Source organism: Anser anser (genome assembly GCF_964211835.1).
Source record: "Anser anser genome assembly, chromosome: 2".
Classification (NCBI taxonomy): Eukaryota; Metazoa; Chordata; class Aves; order Anseriformes; family Anatidae; genus Anser; species Anser anser.
Window position 1 is genome coordinate 131,474,390 of NC_139721.1, and position 20,399 is coordinate 131,494,788.

Below are 20,399 nucleotides of genomic sequence, written 5' to 3' on the forward strand. Positions count from 1 at the left end.
AGTTTTTACACAAATGAGCAGAAGGACAGCACTGATGAAGGCAGGAACAACTGGTTATCAGAATCATCTTTGTCTGCTTGACTCAACAGTGCACCTACAGTATGGCATATTCTGCAAGTCTAGGGGTACTCTTAGTTAAGCCTGCGAGTACGCAAAAAAAAATCACTTTCGAATTTGAAACTCTTTTTTTTGCACTCAATGTTATACTTCTGTAATTTGCTTTTCACCTTAGCCAATTTTTCAAGAATACAGAAATGGTTTACTTAATTCTGCTCTTTTCATTCCCTCCTCTAAACACCAATTACTTAGAGGCACCAAGCCAAGTAACTTATAAAAATTCTTATAGTTTCACCTGAAAACCTGGAGAAATCATTTCTGAAATGTATATGCTCAGTAACTTGAAGTGCACTGGATGAATAGGGTTTCTGCAATTCCATTATACTTCAAAAATCTTTAAATAATTATGGCTAAAATAACAATGCAAGGTCATGTATAGTCCTGTAAGGTCCTATTCCTTATCAGCTACAGATTTTAAGGTACATTTTACAGGTAACAATTCAAGATATGCAAGCTTTTTCTTCTTGTAATAAAGTTATCTTCACATGAAAATGGTCAGATGGTGTATGTGGTATATTTTTTTAAAAAATGTATTTTACTGCCCCCTCTTAAGAATCAGATTCTGAAAGTGAATCCGTATCTTTGATGTGAATTTCAAGGTTCGTAGTTGATTTTAAAAGCAAACAAACAAAAAACAATCTTGGACAAAGTATTATTAATACAATAGAAAAATTTTAATCAAACCTTATGCTCCACTGATCTGTCTTTTGAACACTTAAATTCACATTAAGTGTTCTGAGGCATGACAGTTTCTAAAGTAGTAACATTTTCAGTATTTCTTCAGTAACGCACATGTACACACTCCAGTATCACCTACTATAATCATGAAACTAGAACCACCCCAAACCAAGCTCTAAATACAATGAAGAAAAATTTCAAGGTTGAAGCAATGATACAGTGTTATTTTAACATTCAGAAACCTTCTCCTTAATTCTCTTCCTCTGATTTATGACATGAATGCACAGAATACAAAGCCAATCTAGACCAGGAAAATCAGCTGTTGCTAAGGACAGCTTTGAGATCACCACTGTCCTCTTGACATGTATTGAGGATGGCAGGGCAAGTACCCTTTAACAGGACAGCACTTGGAAGAAAATAAAAAAAAGGCTGTGTATATTTACATTATATCTCAGTAACAGTCTGAAGGCTCTTAAGGTCCCATCTCCTTCAGTACATGGGTTCAGAATGTGCTTGAAGCAGAAAGCAGTACTTCCAGGCATTCGAAGCAGGAATTCACAGATCCAACACCAGGAGATGGCGCTGCTAGCAGATTTTGAAGAATCATCTGACGAGAAGCTGTCAAGCTCCTCATAGTCCTCTCCGTGTTCAGGTTCAGCATTTTCCCTTGAAACATCGAGACAATTCCTTCTTGAGAAGCACTGGGCACATGAAGTCTGAAAGCGTTCTGATAAGCAGGTATTTCAACTTGTTTCTGCCTTCTTTGTGAAAGCAGGAAGGCATCTGCCTAGCAAAGGGAGACCCCTATAATAACCTTCTTTCGTTTGCACTCATTGACTGCCCATCCACCGCACTCAGATATTGTGTGTGCCTTGGCAGATGACCTTAATACACTTCCCTTTTTCTTCCTGCAGAGCTGTCTTTCAGGCTACAGAAGCTGCCTACACCATGCTAGAAGCAGCAATTTAATGAAGAAAAGGTACAGGTCTGCAATTCATTGTGATTAGAAACAAATGGAACGTGCACCTCTGCTGCTTAGATATTTCAGCTCATGTATCGCTCATGTTGGAGATTGGACCAGGGACTGTGCTCTCCTTCAGCTTACACAACACTCAGCATATGGATGATGTACCATTTTAACTTTAATCTTTTTTTTTTTTTTAAAAAACAAACTATTGGAAAACACCACTTTTTTCTCCTCCCCACTATTCTCTTATCAAATCAAGACTTGAAGCTGGATGACAGAGGAATATATACTGCTGAGTGAGTACAACTATAGTTTTATACCATCTGTAAAAATATTTATACAGCTTTCCGAACACCAAGTCAAGTTTCCTACATAAACAAGATGACAGACCACTATCAATGCTTATGTTGTACAAACACCAAGTTTCATTCAGTTGTCAAAAGAAAAAAAGGCTCAGGTTAATTAGCTGCAGATTACATCTTCTGGTTTTCTTCACTCATAGTTCTCATAGTGAAGATGCCCATAAAAGTACTTCTTTATTTTTTAATTCTCAAAAAACCCTCTAAATCTGCCCCCCCCCCCCCCCCAAAAAAAAAACCACAAAATAAACAGAGTAGGGAAGGGGTGAAGACTACAGTAGTCAGTCAGTTAATACACACTTATACGCACTACAAAAGATAACACCTTTACCTTTTTAAAAAAATAGAAACAGAAGGATGGGAGAACATTACTAAGACAAAAAAGTTGACTAGAACTCATTGTAAATCTTAATAAAATCATACAGCTTAACACACCCACCATGTAATTTTTATCATTTTAATGAGAAATTAGGTGAATTTTTGTAATCAATACAGCAGAAAATACTTTCTGGTTTTTTGGACAGCAGAGAAGCCAGTAGTGCTACAAAACTCACTGAACAGAGTTCACCACACCAACTACTGAAGTCAGAACAGAATTATTCTGACTCTGCCCAGCTACTGAATACTCCGATCTACTTCAAAATAGAGATTTTTAAGAAAAACAGTGGGAATTTAAAGATAAAAACTGCAAACTTCTTATGGAGAAGGTTTTCTTTTGGGTACATGGAGAATCCTTATTACAGGGAAGTGTCAAACTATGGATCTAGTATTTTGAAGTAGAGGGTGCAGAGAGAAGATTCAGTCTTTTATAAACTTATCAAAGAAATGCACTGGGGTTTGCACGGGGATCCTTTTGGTTCCTGTATCTATAGGTCAGCCAGACTCCCAGGATCTGAAAGGAAAAAAACCCAACGATATTATTAAGCAGAGGGTTTCCGCCCTCATCTTCCATCAGTTTTACTAAATTTGTTTTAAACATAAAACCCCGATAACTAATTTATAGTATATGAGTGTAGAATATTACACTGTTGCTGAAATTGCACAACCCCAGACCAACTACCATAATTTAAAAAAGAATGCACCTTCTCAGAAATAATTCTTATCTAGCAATAGAGAGAAGAAAGTAAGGGCAAAACTGTATCCACAATGCTAAGCAAAATATCTATCTAATCAGAGGATATCTAGTATCACAGTATCTAGAGCTATCCTCCCCCCCCCCAAAGGATAAATATTCATAAGCCTGTTTTTAGGATAACGATAAATAAAATAATATCCTACAAATTGTTTCATTTCATCAGCTACTGCTTAAGAACAGGGCTATATTCCAGCACATTTTCAAATTCTGCATAAACACACACACGCACACCCCCATACAGCAACTTCACATTTTTAATACAGAAATTGAGGGCAGAAGTCAGAGTAATTCTGCTTAAGTTGCTATATCCCTTGCTGCTGCAATAACTACAAACAGTCTGAAAATTGCACTGCACAGCAGGAGCATCATTTTAACATGCCGTACTGTGGAGTTATGAAAGATCTGCTCCGAGGATTTTTATTCACTGATTGATAAAGCAAGTATATGAACCATCTGGATACTAAAGCAAAGAGCTAAAGACTTAAAAAAAAAAATGAAAACACACCATAATGCTTAAAATACAGTTCATTTATCATGGTACTGTCTCTCTGCACTACAGGAGGCACAAAAAAAAAATCCTCCAAAACAAACACACAAAGAAGCACAGAAAGATGGAGGGAGCAGGGAGAATATGGAAATAAGCTAAAAGCAACAGCACAACTTTATTACTTTTGGATAACAGTAAACCTGAACAGCTAACTTTTTGCAAAATCTAGGTTTTATAGCACCACATTTTAATGTGCTACATAGTAAGTTTGTAGTCTAAATAACAGAAAGTCATAAATACTCCAAGTGTTGAATAAAGACAAGCCCTACTTTTGGCAGACTTAAACAAGCTGATAGCGTGAAAAGCTTTGACCTAATTAGGTTTGACAATATGGTGAGTTCCTGTAATAAACCCCCTAAAACTTAAGGCTTTGTTTTGTGAAACAATTACAGGCAAAAAAAAATAAAAATAAAAGCACTATTTTCTAACCTACTTACCTCTGTGAAACTGAAGAAGAGTCCTATGCCTCCAACAAATCTGAGCACCATTCCAGAATATTCTTCTATTATCGGTGCACATGGTTGACACTGGTGACTTCTAAAGCAATCCTGTAACAGATACAAATGGAGAATTGCACTCCATTTTCTGATGATGCTTCATTGAAAGCTTCCAGTTAGCTTTATAGAAGACTACAAGCCACGGAGAAAGCTTTAGAAGTTATAAGGCTCCAAAAAAGCAAGTACACAAATACAACCTTTAAAGAGTGCTCTGCATTTAAAGAGTGCTCTGTAAGGTTTCCGTAAGTTAAATAAGGACCTTAGTATCATCATAACAACTAACTTACAGATTTGTTAAAAATCTCTGCTTTCTTCAACTATGAAAGCAATTATACATTATTGAACAAATACAACGAGAGAAGGTTGAGGTCTTTTTACACTTCAAAAAAAAAAAACTTACAGAGGAGCAGGTTTCATTTGGATCAAAGACTCTGAATCCACAACAATTCAGATTTCTCTCAATATCTGTTCTTGCGCTGTTAGTATTATTCCATCCCACCTCTAGAAGTTGACTCTACAAGGCATAAGCAAATACATATTAATTGATCTGTTTTATATATCAATGGAAACCAATATATGAGGCAAAGTAGGTGATTCTTTTTGCTTCTTTCATAATAGTTAACACAACGGTTGACTCCCCAAAGACAGCTCAAACAGAAACCTTATCTGATAGCTTCTCATTGAGCAGGAACATCCAAATAATAGAATCCGTTACTTACCTAGCTTTGCTCCACCAATTGTATAGCCCTTAACAACTAAAACCTTCAGATCCCGAAGTCTAACAGAATAACATATTAAAGAATGACTTCAGTGTTCAAACAGTATGGACAGCAAATGAGATTGCAGCACTTAGCAGCAGCATGTTTGTGGTCGTAAGTCATTTTCTTCCAATCCTTTTCCTAAACCTAACAAGAGCACGAGTAATAAACACATGACTAATCTAAGCATGATTGCTCAGGTTTTAAACAAACTGTGCTTACATGTAGAAGCTGATCATTTAGTCACTATACCCTTGCCTCCTACTTATGCGGTAAGAATTATTCTCCATATGCCACAGGCGCTTGTCTTACTTTTCCAGTTATGGGTAAGTCACCTCTGTACCTAATATATTCATAACCTTTTCAGTTACACAAGAACAATTCAGTGGATTTATCACCTTTACATTATGATTACCGTAGATTTCATCAGCTTATCTGGCACTGCTGAACCCATGATATAATCAAGATACCATGCTGCTACAATTGTGAATATAAACCTAGATGGGCACCTTAAAACCAAAACAATTAAAAATAAGACAGACAGCTGAAGGGCATTTTTGAAACAGATTTTCTTAAAACATGCACTCCACATTTGGTGGAAGACTACATACATCTGTACAGATAGATATACACACACACATATGCATACATAGATTTATATGAAATAAAAATAATATTATGCTATAGATTAACTGAGAAGTCAGGAAACATTTCTTACCTGTTGTTCCTTGTTTAGTGCCAAACAGGCACAGGAGACAGAAAACTGGACAATAAAGACTAGCAAGAGGATAATCATGTACTGGAAGTGGTAGTTAAAGACAGTCTCTCAAATTAATTTTGTTTATAGAACACAAATGACTAATGGCATGCCTTATTTCATTGGATAAAAACAGGTCTTTTGAAACAAAAGAACTACAGAAAAATTCTACCTAGATGTGGAAGAGATAACACAAATAATGTCCCCAGAACTCAATCACCATATGTTATCTCTTTTTTGGCTACTAGTATTCACAGCTTGTATTTCTGGGTTTAGTATTTCTTGTTTAGGAAGACAATATGAACAAAGAAATAATGAAAGTTGAGAGAGAAAAAAAATCTATAGTTGGTTCCTTTATCTTTACAGACTGAAGCTGCCATTTTAAGGTACTTCAGTTACAGTAATAAATAAAATACTTCTCCAGATATTACATGTTGTTTTTTTCTTTGTTCAATGACATCACACTGTAATTAATTAAAAAGGTAACTTTAAGATAGATTATAAAAACTGAGAGCTGCTTTTGGAACACAATTTTGCACTGATGCATCTGAAAACAGTATAAAACCAAAAAAGAACAAGTTTTGTTTGTTCACGTCTTGAAAGTCATGCACTGGATTCTCAATTTGGCTGCCATGTTGCAAGGCAAAAAACTTAACTCGTGTAATTAAATTGTGTGTGACGCAGACATCACTATTTATTCACAGACCACAACCAGAAAAATAAGAATTTTATCTGATTAATCTCTTCTCTCATCCAAACAGATCAATTTTGTTATGCAAGGCAGCACCACAGATAGCTTACACGGTGTCAGTACACACAAAGGGACAGCACAGCACACTGAGAAGGCCTGTGCTTATTTCAAATCTGGGTTCACAATTACAGACTAGGTATGAAAGAAAGTGCTTATTGGCAGCATGTATGGGTAACAACGCATTCCTCTGCCAGCTACAGCCAGTTTGCTGTCTGAAATATCTTCCTCCCTCCATTGCTAAACATTAGTAGTTCACACACTCCAGCTTGCTAGAGGGTTGAGCGCACAGCAAGAAGGGCTTGTAACATGTAACACAGTGGCACACCGTAAAATCTTTAAAAATTAAAATATTTCAGCTTTTTGAGAAAAGAGAAGGAGGGAATAGTTCTGTCTTCAAAGTGAAAACAAGGGCAGAACAAGGAAACTGGAATAAACTGGGTATGATGTTTAATTTAAACTGCACCTGACCAAAACAGAAATTCACAGCCTTGTTCTGTTTCTGAAGCACCTTCCGCAAGTGTCAGCCCGCAGAGCAGGTTGTTTACATGGCTTGAATCAAGCTGTGATCCATGCACTAATAACACACAGGAAGGATACAAAGAACAGCAATACTTGATGATGTTTCACCGCACCAATCAATCCGACTAGGGCAATGAGGAAGAGGAAGATGCCTACTGCAATTGCCACTCCGACAACTCTGAAACTAGAGATGAGGCCGAAGCCGATTCCCCATGCTGCAATTCCAATCAGCAGCAGGCTTACCAGCTGGAGGGAAGAGAAAACAGAGTTAGTCTGCATGTTAAAAGAGACTCAACCAACACACAGCTACATTCCTTACGTTAAGGTTGTTATCAGAAACGTACAATTCTTTCCAGTTCAAAGAGAAACAGCACAATGCTAAACAAGCCAATTCCCCACTTCATCCTGGAATGATTTTATCAGATGTTTTAAGGCACACATATTCCTCAACACTGTTATGGAGAAACTGTTCTAACTCAGCGTACCTACAAGTCAAGCCATGTTGCTGAACTGTAATTGACTGGAAACACTGAATTGGTGTGGATTATAACAGAATTGACAAAATAAGACAAAAATCATCAGCTTTAATTTACAGAATGGAAGAATGACGCTTCCAGATGTTTTCTGTGACACAGCATATTTATAGAATATAGCTCCACAGCTCTGAACATGTAAAAAACTGCACTTTGCCAAAACTTACCGTAATCAGAAATACAGTTGTATGAAATCATTAGAGAAGATTCTATGTAGTACATGATATAACACAAGAGTTAAAAAGGTCATACAAAAATATTGAATCTCAAGGACTGCATACAGCGAAACAATTAAGGTGTCCTGTCTCCGCTATGTATTTCATCAGGAAATTAGCTCTACTATGAGGTCAATCCTACTTCAATGCCCAAAGCGCTCCTATGCTGTTTCCTTCCTTTTAATGATGGTATTCAGGGAAAGCAAGCAGAATCTGTCCCAGTTAGTTTGCTAGAATTCATTGTTTATGTGGGCAGGAAGCTCCAGCCTTTCCTGTTTCCAGCCCAAAAACACAGAAAAACAGAAAAAAAATTTCCAACATGAAAAGCTGCAGAGAAATCTGCAATGAGTTACAACAGGAGGGAAGCAGCAGTCAAAGCAAGCCAGATGTCCTTGACACAAGATGCCTAACACTCATCTGAAACAGTTAGACCTATGCGTCACATATCGCCTATTACATTCGCCATTAAATAACATCAATTCGACGTGCAAATTTCAACTTTCCAAAAGCCTGACCTCACCAAAAAATACCCAGAAGCTGTATCATTATAAAAAGCAGTATGCGCTCCATCTAGTCCAACCCTGTGGCTTTATTCAACAACAAATATAGAGCAGCACTTAGACTTGCTCATTATTTTTTGTTCAAACAAGATGCATCATGACATTTTACTACTTACCAGAGGGATATAAAAAAAAAAAGTAAATTTCCAGCTTAACCATCCTTTCAGTATATTAACCCTAAAGCAGGGCATTTTTCTAGGTTTTAATACTAAACATGATTCTATGAGAGTATATTTTTTCAACTAAAGTATCTTTTAGAAGACTGGCTGATGTAATGCTGCTTTTGAGACAAGGAAATCTAAGAGAACATCAAGAAAGCTAGTAGAACAACTTGTGATGCTCAGCAAGATCAAAACATAGTGGGAGTTTCCCCCAACTTGTGTTCAGACAAACACATCTCAAAAAAATTTTTTTTTTTTTTAAACAAAAAGCCAGTAATCCTCAGGAGAAATTTAATCAGTCTGCAAGAAGAAAAGAAGGGTATTTGTCATCCCTACACCTTCCGTTCACAACATGAAGAGACAGAAGAGCAATATAACAGTGGAAGGAGTTGTTCAATACCGGCAGAGTTTCAGGATTAATTCACGTATTTGTTTCTCTTAAACAAAAAGCCTTAATCATCGTGTTTAGTGAAAATCAAAACACTGGGCCAAGATGTCAAGAATCTAAATTACAGAGAAGTGAAAAATAAGAAAATAACAACAAAAGCGCCTTGGCTCTGCCACAGACAGATTTTCTGAACGTATGCTGCGTAAGGCTATAAACTTCCTAATACTGCTAGTTAAAAATTAGCCTCACTATCAGACAGCTAAGTGCAAGATCCTCCTGTTCTGATCTATGCCCATTCACTTTATTTCATTGCCTCGTACCACAGAGATTTTACTACGTGAGTGTCAGAAGCGTCCAGATCTTTGCTCAGTTATTTCTTAAAAATTTTAAAACAATTAGATGAAATCAACTTATTCTTAAAAGGATCAAAATCAAAACCAGGACATCTAAACGAAATCTGTGCTTAAAACATTCTTAGATATATGTGGTGTGTGAGCTGCAGCGTACTACTTACTTCTTGCTGCTGGTTAATTGCCTCAGCTTCCATTGCTCCAAGGACATGTACATGAAACAAATGCATATGACACTAGAAGTAAGAGCCACATACTGAATCTGGAACTGCTATGATTTTCAGTAGATGGTAAAAAAAAAAGGGGGGGGGGGAAATACTCTTCTCGACTCTTAAACCTGTTGTTCCATCTCAAACATTCAAAAATCTGGTGGCCAGCTTTGACCAAAAAAAAGAGAAATGAGAAGTTTTCTCTTCCTTTATGAAGCTGACCATTGTCTAATTCTTCAAAACATCTGGAAATTCGTTACAATCACAGGTCTGTATTACTGGGCTCCAGTTGGCAAGCGATGTGAGAAAGCTTCATCCAATATCAGTCAGATATATGATTTGGATCAAAGCCACTCCAGACTCCTTCAATTTCGGCCACTTGAAAGTGTGGAAAATTGACTGTGTATTTCAAAACTGAAATGGAAACTGAAGGCTTACAAACCATTCTCAAAATGGACTTAGAATTAAGCTTGTGCCTCTTCTGCGTGTTGAAAGATGAAATTGCTGTTATTCCTTCGTTTTCAGTTGTGGTTTGACACTGGAAATCATCCCCTCTGGTTTCTTATTACCAGGTCGACAGGTGGCTGTCAGGAAGTGTCAGACATGCGATTCAGCAGCTACAGATCCAGACTGAAGACGTAATTAATTGCTCAGATGTAGGTCTCCAAGAAACAAACTCCTTGTCTAGTAAACTAAGCTTTTCAACTCTTTTGTCCCCTTCCTCCAAAGAATAAAGGCATTTTTCCCTGTTAGTGTTCATTCCGTTAAGCAATAAAGGCAGATATATATGCAGTTTTATAGCGCCATAATGTGAAAAACTAAAGTAAACACATACTACTACAAACAGGAAAAAGAACTTAAGCTGTTTTGGGAAGAGTTTTTACAACTCTGTAAAACAAAGCAAGATTCTTAGGTTAAACAACTGTTTAGCTGCTAGGAATTACTACTCAACAATGTATATTCAGGTGTTTTGAAACAAAGAATTTAGATGCAATATTTCTAAAAGTGAACCTACTATGACTTTGAAATAAAACATAGTTGAAAGAATAAGTGTCCCTAACTACTTTTAAATAAATAATACATACATTCTACAGGTACAGCTTTATTTATTTATTTAAAAACTCATCTATTTCTGCTAAATAAAGAAAAAAAGGACTCTACAGATCTTCCAAATGTCATGTTTTATTTTACTAACAGTACATTTCACAGCAGCAAGCCCCTCCACCCCCCCAAGAAAATAATGTCATCCTTGGAAGACTGAAATACAAGTGAAACTATTTTCTCTATATAAATTTTACATTATGTAAAGCTAGCCTTACTGGTGCTTCAAATATTTACTTGATAAATCTACCAGAAACATATCAAATCACAGCCCAGTTTCTAGTGAATAGGACAGATCTGTTTTCCCACAGTATTCTCATTGATAAGCTGGAAAAACATGGGTTGGAGAACTGGACTGTTAGATTGAATGAAACCTGGCTGGATGGCTGAGCTTAAAGGGTAGTAATGGATGGTTCCGCATCCTGCTGGTAGCTGGTATGGAGGTTGATACAGGGGCCAACATTCCTCAGCATCTTCATCAACAACCTAGGTGATGGAATAGAACAAATCCTTTAAACCCCATGGATGATACTAAACAAGAAAGAGGGACTGACTCTCCAAATACTAGAGGTTCAGCTCAGACCTTGATGAACTTTAGCAGTGAGCCAAGAAAAATCTCACAAAGTGCAGAACTGTGCACCTGGGTTACGTCATTGCAGCCTGGGAACAAACTGACTGAACAACAGCCTTCCGAGATCGACCTGGGGATCACACAGATTGCCCAGTGGAATACGAGCCAAAGTCTGCTCTCACTGTGAAGGGAAAGCCAAGAGGAGGACAGTCAAAGGAAACTCAATGCTGGAGAAGCTGCATGCTCAAGTACTGTGTCCTATTTCAAATCCCCCAAGTCAAAAAAGAATATGAGAAGCTGGAAAGGGTCTCCAAATAGCCTGGAGCTCTGAGGACGATGTTTGAGAATCAGGTGATGGAGCTGGGTTTGTTTAGTCAGTAATAATCAAATAGCAGCTGAAGATGAAGGAGTGTTACGAAAACAATGGAGGCACACACTTCTCAGTACTGACAGGCAGCAAAACAAGGGCGACAGCCACAAGCAATGGCTTGGAAGGTTCTGGACATAAAAAACATCTGCAAGGTGGTTTGGTGATGCACTCAAAAAGATGATGGAATCTCTGTTCTCTGAGGTGTTCAAGACTGAAGTAGACGAAACCACAGGTGGCAACCTAGTGTTGCTCATAATCCTGCCCAGAGCAGAAGCCCAGACAGGTGGGCCCCAAAGTCCCCTCCAACCACCACTACCAGCAGTTCCACCATGGAAACTTTGCCACTCCCCACACCAAAAAAAACAAGTTTTACCAGGATGGGGGACAGGTTTAGCACTGACCAAGGACTCTGCTGAACCACCTGCCTCATTAAATACCACAATCTCCTAGGCCATGCAACAGCAAAACACCTTCTTACAAACAGTTCTCAATAAAAGAGCAATGAATGATTCTTCACAAGTACTTACACAGTGATTTAAAAGGTCCCATTCACTTAAGGGCAAAAGGATTTATTACGGTCTCAAACTACACCAAGCTGTCTCATGGAAAGATACTACAAGCACATACTATCCACAAACCAGAAAAGCAAGACAGAGCCCCGGGAAGTGTGTGCATATGGGAAAGCAACAGCCAGTAATGTAAATTTAAAACCTTCTGTGGTGGTTTTACCCTGCCAGGCAGCTGAACTCTACCACAACCACTCTCTCACTCCCCTTCCCCAAAGGGAAAGGGAAAGGGGAAGAAAATACGATGCGATAAGGACAGGGAGATCACTCAGCGATTATTGTCACAGGCAAAACAGACTCCACATAGGGAGATTAATGTAATTTATTGCCTATGACTACCAAGCTAGAGCAGTGAGAAACCTAAAAATACCTTATCCCCCGTCCACCCTCTTCTATGGCCTCCCTCCAAGGGAATGGGGGCTGCAGTCAGTCCCCAACACTTCATCTCCACCGCTCCTTCACGGCCACTCCCTGCCCCTGCTCCACGCGGGGTCCCTCCCACGGGATGCCGTCCTTCCCGAACTGAGCCTGCGGGGGCTGCCCACAGGCAGCAGCTCTTCAAGAACTGCTCCCGCATGGCTCCGTACCACGGGGTCCATCCCCCAGGAGCAAACTGCTCCAGCACGGGTCCCCCACGGGCGGCAGCTCCCCCCAGACCCCCTGCTCCTGCGTGGGCTCCTCTCCACGGGCTGCAGCTCCGGCCCGGGGCCTGCTCCTGCGGGGGCTCTCCATGGGCCGCAGCCTCCTCCAGGCCACATCCACCTGCTCCACCGGGGGCTCCTCCACGGGCTGCAGCGTGGAGATCTGCTCCGTGTGGGACCCATGGGCTGCAGGGGGACAGCCTGCTCCACCAGGGGCCTCTCCACAGGCCGCAGAGGAACTGCCGCTGTGTGCCTGGAGCACCTCCTGCCCTCCTGCTGCACTGACCTTGGAGGCTGCAGGGCTGCTTCCCACTCCCCGCTCTCTCAGCTGCTGTTGCACAGCAGTTGGTTTTTTCCACCCCCTTCCTTAGATCTGCTCTCCCAGAGGTCCAACCAGCGTTGCTCCCTGGCTCACCTCCGGCCAACAACAGGTCCCTTTTGGAGCCGGCTGGAGCTGGCCCTGACCTGACATGGGGCAGCTGCTGGGCTCTGCTCACAGAGGCCACCCCTGCAGCCCCCCTGCCACGTGAACCCAATACACCCTTGTTTACTACTATATACTATCTTCATCAGTACAAACTCCAGCAACCTTTTCTAAAAACACACACACACAAACACAGGCTTAGCATAACCCAATATATAAACTCACGGATTTGAGATTAAATAAATGCTTTCCTGGAACAAACCTACAGGCAGCACAAGTCCCAAGAGAAGAAGAGTAGTTTTCACTATGAGGTCAAGTACTTTTTCTACGGAATCTTAAAAAAAGTAAGAATATCATGCATATTGCCATTAGAGAAAACATTACTCCCATGTCAGCATCTCTGTAGGAAAGATTTTAGGGACTGTATGTTCAAGATCAGTGGAATGAATCAGACTCCACTTGAAGCATCTTCCATTATACTTTTGTGTGTGCATTTTTTAAACATGTCCATCACACACACTCGAATTTCAGAGATGTTTCAAAATAATTTATAGACAAAGTAGAATTTCTTTGTGACAGAAGCTGAAGTCATCACAAGTTTGCTTGTCCCACTCTGCAGTTAACTTACTGTTAACATGAATAAAGCATTAGCCTTTATAGTACCTGTCTGGTTTTCTTTTCCCTTACTACTGCATAAATTACTCTTTTAACTCATCTAAAAGTAGAAAGGAAAACAAATTGCCTTAATTTTCTATAGTCTTTAAATCCAAGTTTTCCTGTGCACAAGGTTGCTCATTTGCGACACTACTGCACCAGATAAATGCATTTCCCTTCATACTTACCCCGTATATTTATCCACAAGCTTAAATTCTGTTACAAAAAGAAACCAAGACACAGAGAAATGATTTCACTAGACACCACCACTGACAAACAATTCAAATGCCCATACCAGTTCTTCCTTCCCTCAATAGCACGCCATAACCAAATCTGCTATTTTCACTGACTAGCAACTTTTCAGCATTTCAACTACCTTCAACTGCTTGCCGGGAAGCAAGTCACACACAGAATTTAGCGTTCTCAGTGTTTCTTTGTAGCCTCAGACCAAAGCAGAATTAGTAAAAACTACGTTTCGTAAGTTAAATTTCAAGAAATATGGCCTCGCCATTCCTACATAGATAGACTATAAAGCATTCACACCACTATCAGCAAAGGAAATATTTACAGAAGAGCTGTCAGACTGGATAAGGAACAGGAACTAAAATCAGAGAGATTGCACACATGATGAAACGCATCCTCCCTAACCCCTCTCTCTCTATACAAATTCATAATCATAACACTTCTTTTAAGGAGGCTTTAAAATTTAAACCTGAAGTGGTATATATTTTGAAGTCAAAGATTTCTACCACTCTGCCCTTTAACTTGGTCAATCATTTCTTCACATCCCCAGAGAATCTAGAAGACAATTCTTCTGGTCCCCAGCACTTCATCTAAAAACAACGTGTTAATACAACAAGCAGTATGTGCTGGTGCATCTTTAGCAAGCTACAACTAAGTGAAATTGATTTTTATCATGCCTGCAAGCTATCCAACCCATAAGCAACTTTACCTCACAGTATTTCTTCAGCTTTACTAAAAGCAAAGTTAAGGTTGAGCGGTAAAGCTCTGGGCACCTCCAGAGGATTTCCATCAGAAAGCAGAACCTTTCACAATTACAATACTTGTTTTATTTACATGAGGAACAATCAGTAGTCTGGTTACTGAACAGCCTTGGAAGACATGATGTGGAATGAGCAATTTATGTGAAAGGCAGCATTCCTGTCTCTTATCACAGAAGCCAGCTCCTTAGGTTTGATGGCCCAGTTCAGAGTTCTTTGTGTTGTTGGCCAATAATTAGGAACAAATTGTTGCTGACCATGTAACAAGCTTCTGTAAGGTTAAACCAGCAGTGAGATTTAACCCGTTTTGTACTCCATGGTTTTTGGAAATGCAAGCTTTCTGCTCTATAACGGGAACAGTTATCTTCAAAGATGCTTACTTTTGCCCCCCCCCCCCCCCTTTTTTAATGGAAAATATTTTCAGGAAGCCCAGTGATCCCACAGATCCTTCTTCCACACATATTTCTCCCTCAACCTGAAAACGTCAGTAGAAATTAACGATTTAAGCTCCAAGACTACTTCAGGGCATTCAATGTGCATCTCTAAACTATGCAGGCTTTAAAGTGTCCACCTGCACTGTTAGAATGGTTGAAAACATCACAAAACAAAACATATCATGCTCCATACAACCCCCTCCATCTGCACCCTATCATTCTCCGGTTCTTTCATTAATCATGGTGGTCTGGCCTTCCTGGGCCTTCCAACTGCAACTACACACTTTGCACAAGATGTATTTTTAAAAAAAAAAAAACACTCATATCTGATCTACAGACCCAGCACGTCTTAATTCTGACCCTGCTACCACAGACTGCTGTCATTTTGGCTACAAACTGACACACGGCACATCTGAGCACATGTCCAAGGACTGACAACCAGTTTTAAAATATATTTCGCTGTAGATACTCTTCGGCATTCTCAAGTGTGAGCACAGAAGCCTTCCAAAAAAAGCCAATGAAAACAAACAGACTAAATTAACATGACCAACGCTGACCTTCCCTGCCACACACTCGGGAGCTTCTGTACCACTGTTGGACTTACCCATCAAGAACAGATAGCACAGCTCGTACTGCTGCCTTCACACTGTCCTTGGGAAAGAAGGAAATGGCTCCAAGGCAGCCTGCCCCATCTGCTGAGTACCCACAGTTAGGACGATGAGATAGAGCAGCCCAACAGACAGGCAGGTGCTGCAGCAAACTTAACCTGCACGCTTGTACACAGACTGGAGAGCGTCAGGCACAGCAAACAGCAGGCTATTTGCTGCTTACTTCTCGTAGCAGAAAGACTTACTCGAACCAAAAGGGAATTGAGCTCAGGGATCACAGGTTCCTCTACCACCGTGAAAGAAATTGCTTTGTAGGACAGGAATTGGGTTTCTCTGATTACTGGCTGCTAATACCTGGGTCTGCATAACCACTGTAGCGGCCAGGAAATTACCAGAAAGCACAAGCAACAGCTGCATTCCCCTTCCCTATGACAACCCAAATGTTTACCCTGCCTCTGACATCAGCTCTCCTCTATGCAGAGAGGACGTGGAGCCTGAAGACTTCCTGCGGGACGCAAGGTGCTCTCCCCTCTGCACTGGGAACTGTGCAACTCCCACAAGCATTATTACAAGCCCCACCATGCCAAACACTTGCTGCCCAAATCTGGGATTTTCTGTCCTCATCTTTGCATATATTTACATAATACAGGGAAAGCAATTTTGACAAAGGTGGCAGACAGCACAAATGCAGTAATTACACTTTCAGTGATTACTGCACCCGGAGAACAGGCAGCAATAGGCAAAGATGAAAAAAAACAAAAACAAACTTTCAAGTACAATACTTTGCATAGTGATGCAAAGAACAGGGAGGGCACTGAACAGGCAGTCTAGAAACAAGTTCAGAGAGCAAAGCACTATAAGAAGTAGATGATTTTGATAAGGTACTTTCTAGTATTATGAGGAAACATGGATGCTCTTATGGCATGAACCCTGTAGTACTAAAAAAAAAAAATACTTTTAATGGTAATGTTCTACTTTAAAATCAAACAGCCACTCTATGGGTAAGAAAAACTGAAGGCCTGCTCATCAAAACAAAGGCAAGATGTTTACATACTGACAACAAACAGTTAATGTTTGGTGCTGCAGGAATAACTAAGTAGCTGCTCAGGTGATTAAAAACAGCACATACCATCCAAATGAAATGTATTTTTTTCCTTTAATTTAAATACATTTAATGATGCGTCCCAGCCACCATTTCAATCTTTCATCACTAGCCAGGACTTGGGAATTTCCCTTTCCTTTCTGAGAATCTGATCTGAAATAAGATATCAACTGTTCAGCCTTCAACAGAATTACTCAAGACTTCCTTGAAAGGAACACTGTCTACCTAAGGAAATCCTTGTCTGATTCAAGTGAGCAAATACCGGTGAGGCCAGCAACTAGGGTTCTCTCATACCTGGAAGATTAGAAATCTGTAGTTACAATGCATCCTTGAATCTAGCTGAACTCCACGGACAGCCCTTTTAAACAGTTTATATTGGTCTGACACTCACAGGAAAACATAAACATGACTGACTAAGACAAAATTGGTCAGATACCCAAAGCTAGAACTTTAAAAATTCTTGTATGCAGACAGTTCTTCCATGTAAAACTTTATTCTAGCAATACATTTCATTTTATACATATTAAGTCAACAGTCTCAATTATTTTTCTCTACCCTTCCTATACCCATAAGGAACCATACTGAAGTCAGCAAGACTCAACATAGATGCCAGAATTACTCACAGAAGATAAATTTTAAAATAGAATCTGTGCCTAAGGACATTAATTCAGTCCAGAGAAAAAACAAAACGCATCAGCAAATATCACCTGAAAAGAATGGTAAGCGAGCAATTAGGTTAGTCAGTTTCTGGTTTCTTACCTTAAGCCAGTAACTGATTTATTACTGCCAGGATATGTATTTTTCTTGGTATACAAGAAAACAATAGTAAAACAAGACAGCAAGCTCCAACATCCTACTTTGTTGTTTTGAAATTCAAGATATTCTAGAAGCGCTTAAAAAAAAAAAAAGATTAATACAAACTGTAACTCCCCCAAGCACATGATACAGACACATCGATGTAGCTGAATGTTCAAGCGTTACCTAACTGAGCTTCTCTCCCCCCACTACTCCTCTCACCAATTCTTGCTGTGAATTACTGTTGCTTAAAAAGGTGAAGTTCATTCTCTGGTGGTCTTCCATGTGTTTTTCCAGTTTGGAGAAGAGAAGCCTGTAATTCATTGTGCTGTTACAACCCAACTGTTGCATTGTCAGGTTTGTGTCTAACCCAGGAACAGGGAAACCTGCACATTTCGCAACATCAACTCCACCAGGCCAACTAAACCTTGTATGATTTTTCTGCAACTCAGAATTGAAAAGTGTTAGTCTTGTAATTTGCCGATCGTTAATCGGCGACACAAACAATAACAGGTGGATATCCCAGTTACTGTAATTTAAAGTCACCCCTTCCTCTCAGCAAAAGCATATGCTATGCACAGGTGAGACGGATGAATACCAAGTGACGCCCACAAAGTAAATTCCACTCAGAGACATCAGAGCAAGATTCAGGTCACAGGTACATTGCACGGGTGTTACAAATGGTACCACAGAAGTCTCGGAGATCAACCCACCCCTTTTGAGGCTAAATATGCTCAAAAGTCCTGCCGGACCCCTTAGATCTGGTTACTGTTTGCCTGTCAGAATGAGCAATGAGATGTCCAGGAAAAACACGCACTGTCCATCTGACATCGGAATGAGATTTGTGTATGTATATTATGTTAGAAAGACCCATGTTTCTCTCACCCTTCTGTCATACAAGAAATATATATATATATTGCTTTACATCTTGGTTTACTTAAAAGAGAAATCAGGGTGGAGCACTCCAAGTTATCTTCACCTTGGTCTACGTACACGAAGGTTACCTGTAACTACAGATGCCAAAGCAGACGATGCCTACCTGCTCTGTTGGCTGGGGCTAACGCGGGCAAGGCACAGTGCCGCGGGGATCCCATGCGACTTTCTAGGGTCACCCGCTGCTCCAACCGCAACGATAAGCGACAGCCCTGCCTTCAGCAGAGGCACCCCTACACCCACTGACGCCCTGTCGCGGGGCTTGCAGCCCGACCTAATTAGCCACCGGTGATGGGAAGGGTTTGGCGGGTGAGCAGCGTCGGACCCGCCTGCCCCCTGCCTTCCCCCCGGCGGGGGCTCGGCCAGCACCGCCAGCGAGGCACCGGCCAGCAGCTCGCCGCCGCGGGCACACGCCGCCGGGGGCAGCCATTACGCGCAGCCCTGCTCCCGGCGCTGGCTCATGCGAGCGTGGGTAAGGAGGAGAAGAAAAAAACCCCACACCCCAACCCGCAATATTACTGCTTTCTATGGAACGCCGGCCCCCAGGCTTACCGAAACAAGAGCAGGTGCCCGCCCCAGGGCAGGACCCCCCCACAGGGCAGTTATTCACCCTAACGCACGCCGCCCCCCTCCCTCCAGCCGTGCCCCCTCTCCCTTCTCGGGGGCAGCGGAACCCAACCGGGGGTACCGGAACCCCCCCCACACACACACACACACACACCCCGCAGGGCTCTCCCTCGCCCTCCCCGCCAAACCCGAAGCCCCGCGCCGCACCGTGTAGAGCAGGTTGAGGGCGCAGAGGCAGTTCTTGGAGCAGGCGAAGCCCCCGCACACCATGGCGCTGCTGCTGGTACCGGTACCGCTGCCGGCGCGGTGCGGTGCGGCCCGGCTCGGGGGAGCTGCGCCGCGGGGAGGCCGCGCCGCCCCCGCCCCCGCCCCGCCGCCAGCAGGTGAGCGGCGCCCGCTGATTGGCCGGGGCCCGGCGCAAAGGTAAAAATATGCAAACGAGGGGCGCGGAGGGGATGGGGGTGGCGCCGGCCGCCCCCTGAGGAGCGCGGGGTGCTCGGGGCTCGGCCCCCGCCGACCTCCCCCGGGGCGGCCCCTTGTCGCGTCTGGGGCCTGGCCCGGGGATGCGGGGGGAACGGCAGTGCTGGGCGTTACCCGGGGTGGGGGGTCGGCACCGCCTCGGCCATCTTGGTGTGCTGCCGCCTGCGGCCTCCCTCCCCCCTCCCCTGGTAGCGCGGGTGTGTGATCGATAACCCATCCCCTGGGTAATCAAAAGGAGACGTTCAAGGGGTTATTTTTCTGGGGTACTTGGAGTACTGTTAAGTTTTACTCTCCTACGAGCTCACATCAGCATGTTTCCTTAGTATGAGAGTTAAATATTGTTACTTACGGGCAGCCACACGAAATAACCCATCTCTACCGTTTCCCAACAGCCTTACCAAATTTCTGATGCTGGTTTTGGTTGACTGAAGCACTGTCCCAGTTCACCAGTACTCTCCAAAACCCCATCTTCAGACCCTGTGGAGTAATGCCATGCAATAAACACAACAGGCCCCATAACTGCAAGCTACTTCAGGGTGCGCACGCGTTGCAGGATTAGTGTCCAAAATGTTTTCTTATCTTTTCACTGGGCTTCACAAAGAGACAAGATTCCTCCACCACTATCACTTGGGGGGTTTGCAATCGCATGTA

The 20,399-nt window shown here is 41.6% G+C and overlaps 1 protein-coding gene across 2 annotated transcripts; it reads right to left on the minus strand.

Moving 5' to 3' along the window:
- Positions 1–769: 769 nt before the first annotated feature.
- On the minus strand, positions 770–19,810 carry TSPAN13 (tetraspanin 13). 2 transcript variants are annotated; one of them, XM_083822854.1, is made up of 6 exons: positions 19,476–19,810; positions 7,164–7,331; positions 5,777–5,857; positions 4,701–4,814; positions 4,241–4,351; positions 770–3,013 (listed from the first exon to the last, which is right to left on the minus strand). In XM_083822854.1, the coding sequence occupies exons 1-6, from the start codon at positions 19,536–19,538 to the stop codon at positions 2,939–2,941; spliced, it is 612 nt and encodes a 203-aa protein (XP_083678980.1). In that variant the 5' UTR covers positions 19,539–19,810; the 3' UTR covers positions 770–2,938. The 2 variants fall into 2 exon arrangements, with proteins under 2 accessions (XP_083678980.1, XP_083678979.1); XM_083822853.1 differs by lacking the exon at positions 19,476–19,810 and adding an exon at positions 17,991–18,134.
- Positions 19,811–20,399: the final 589 nt, after the last annotated feature.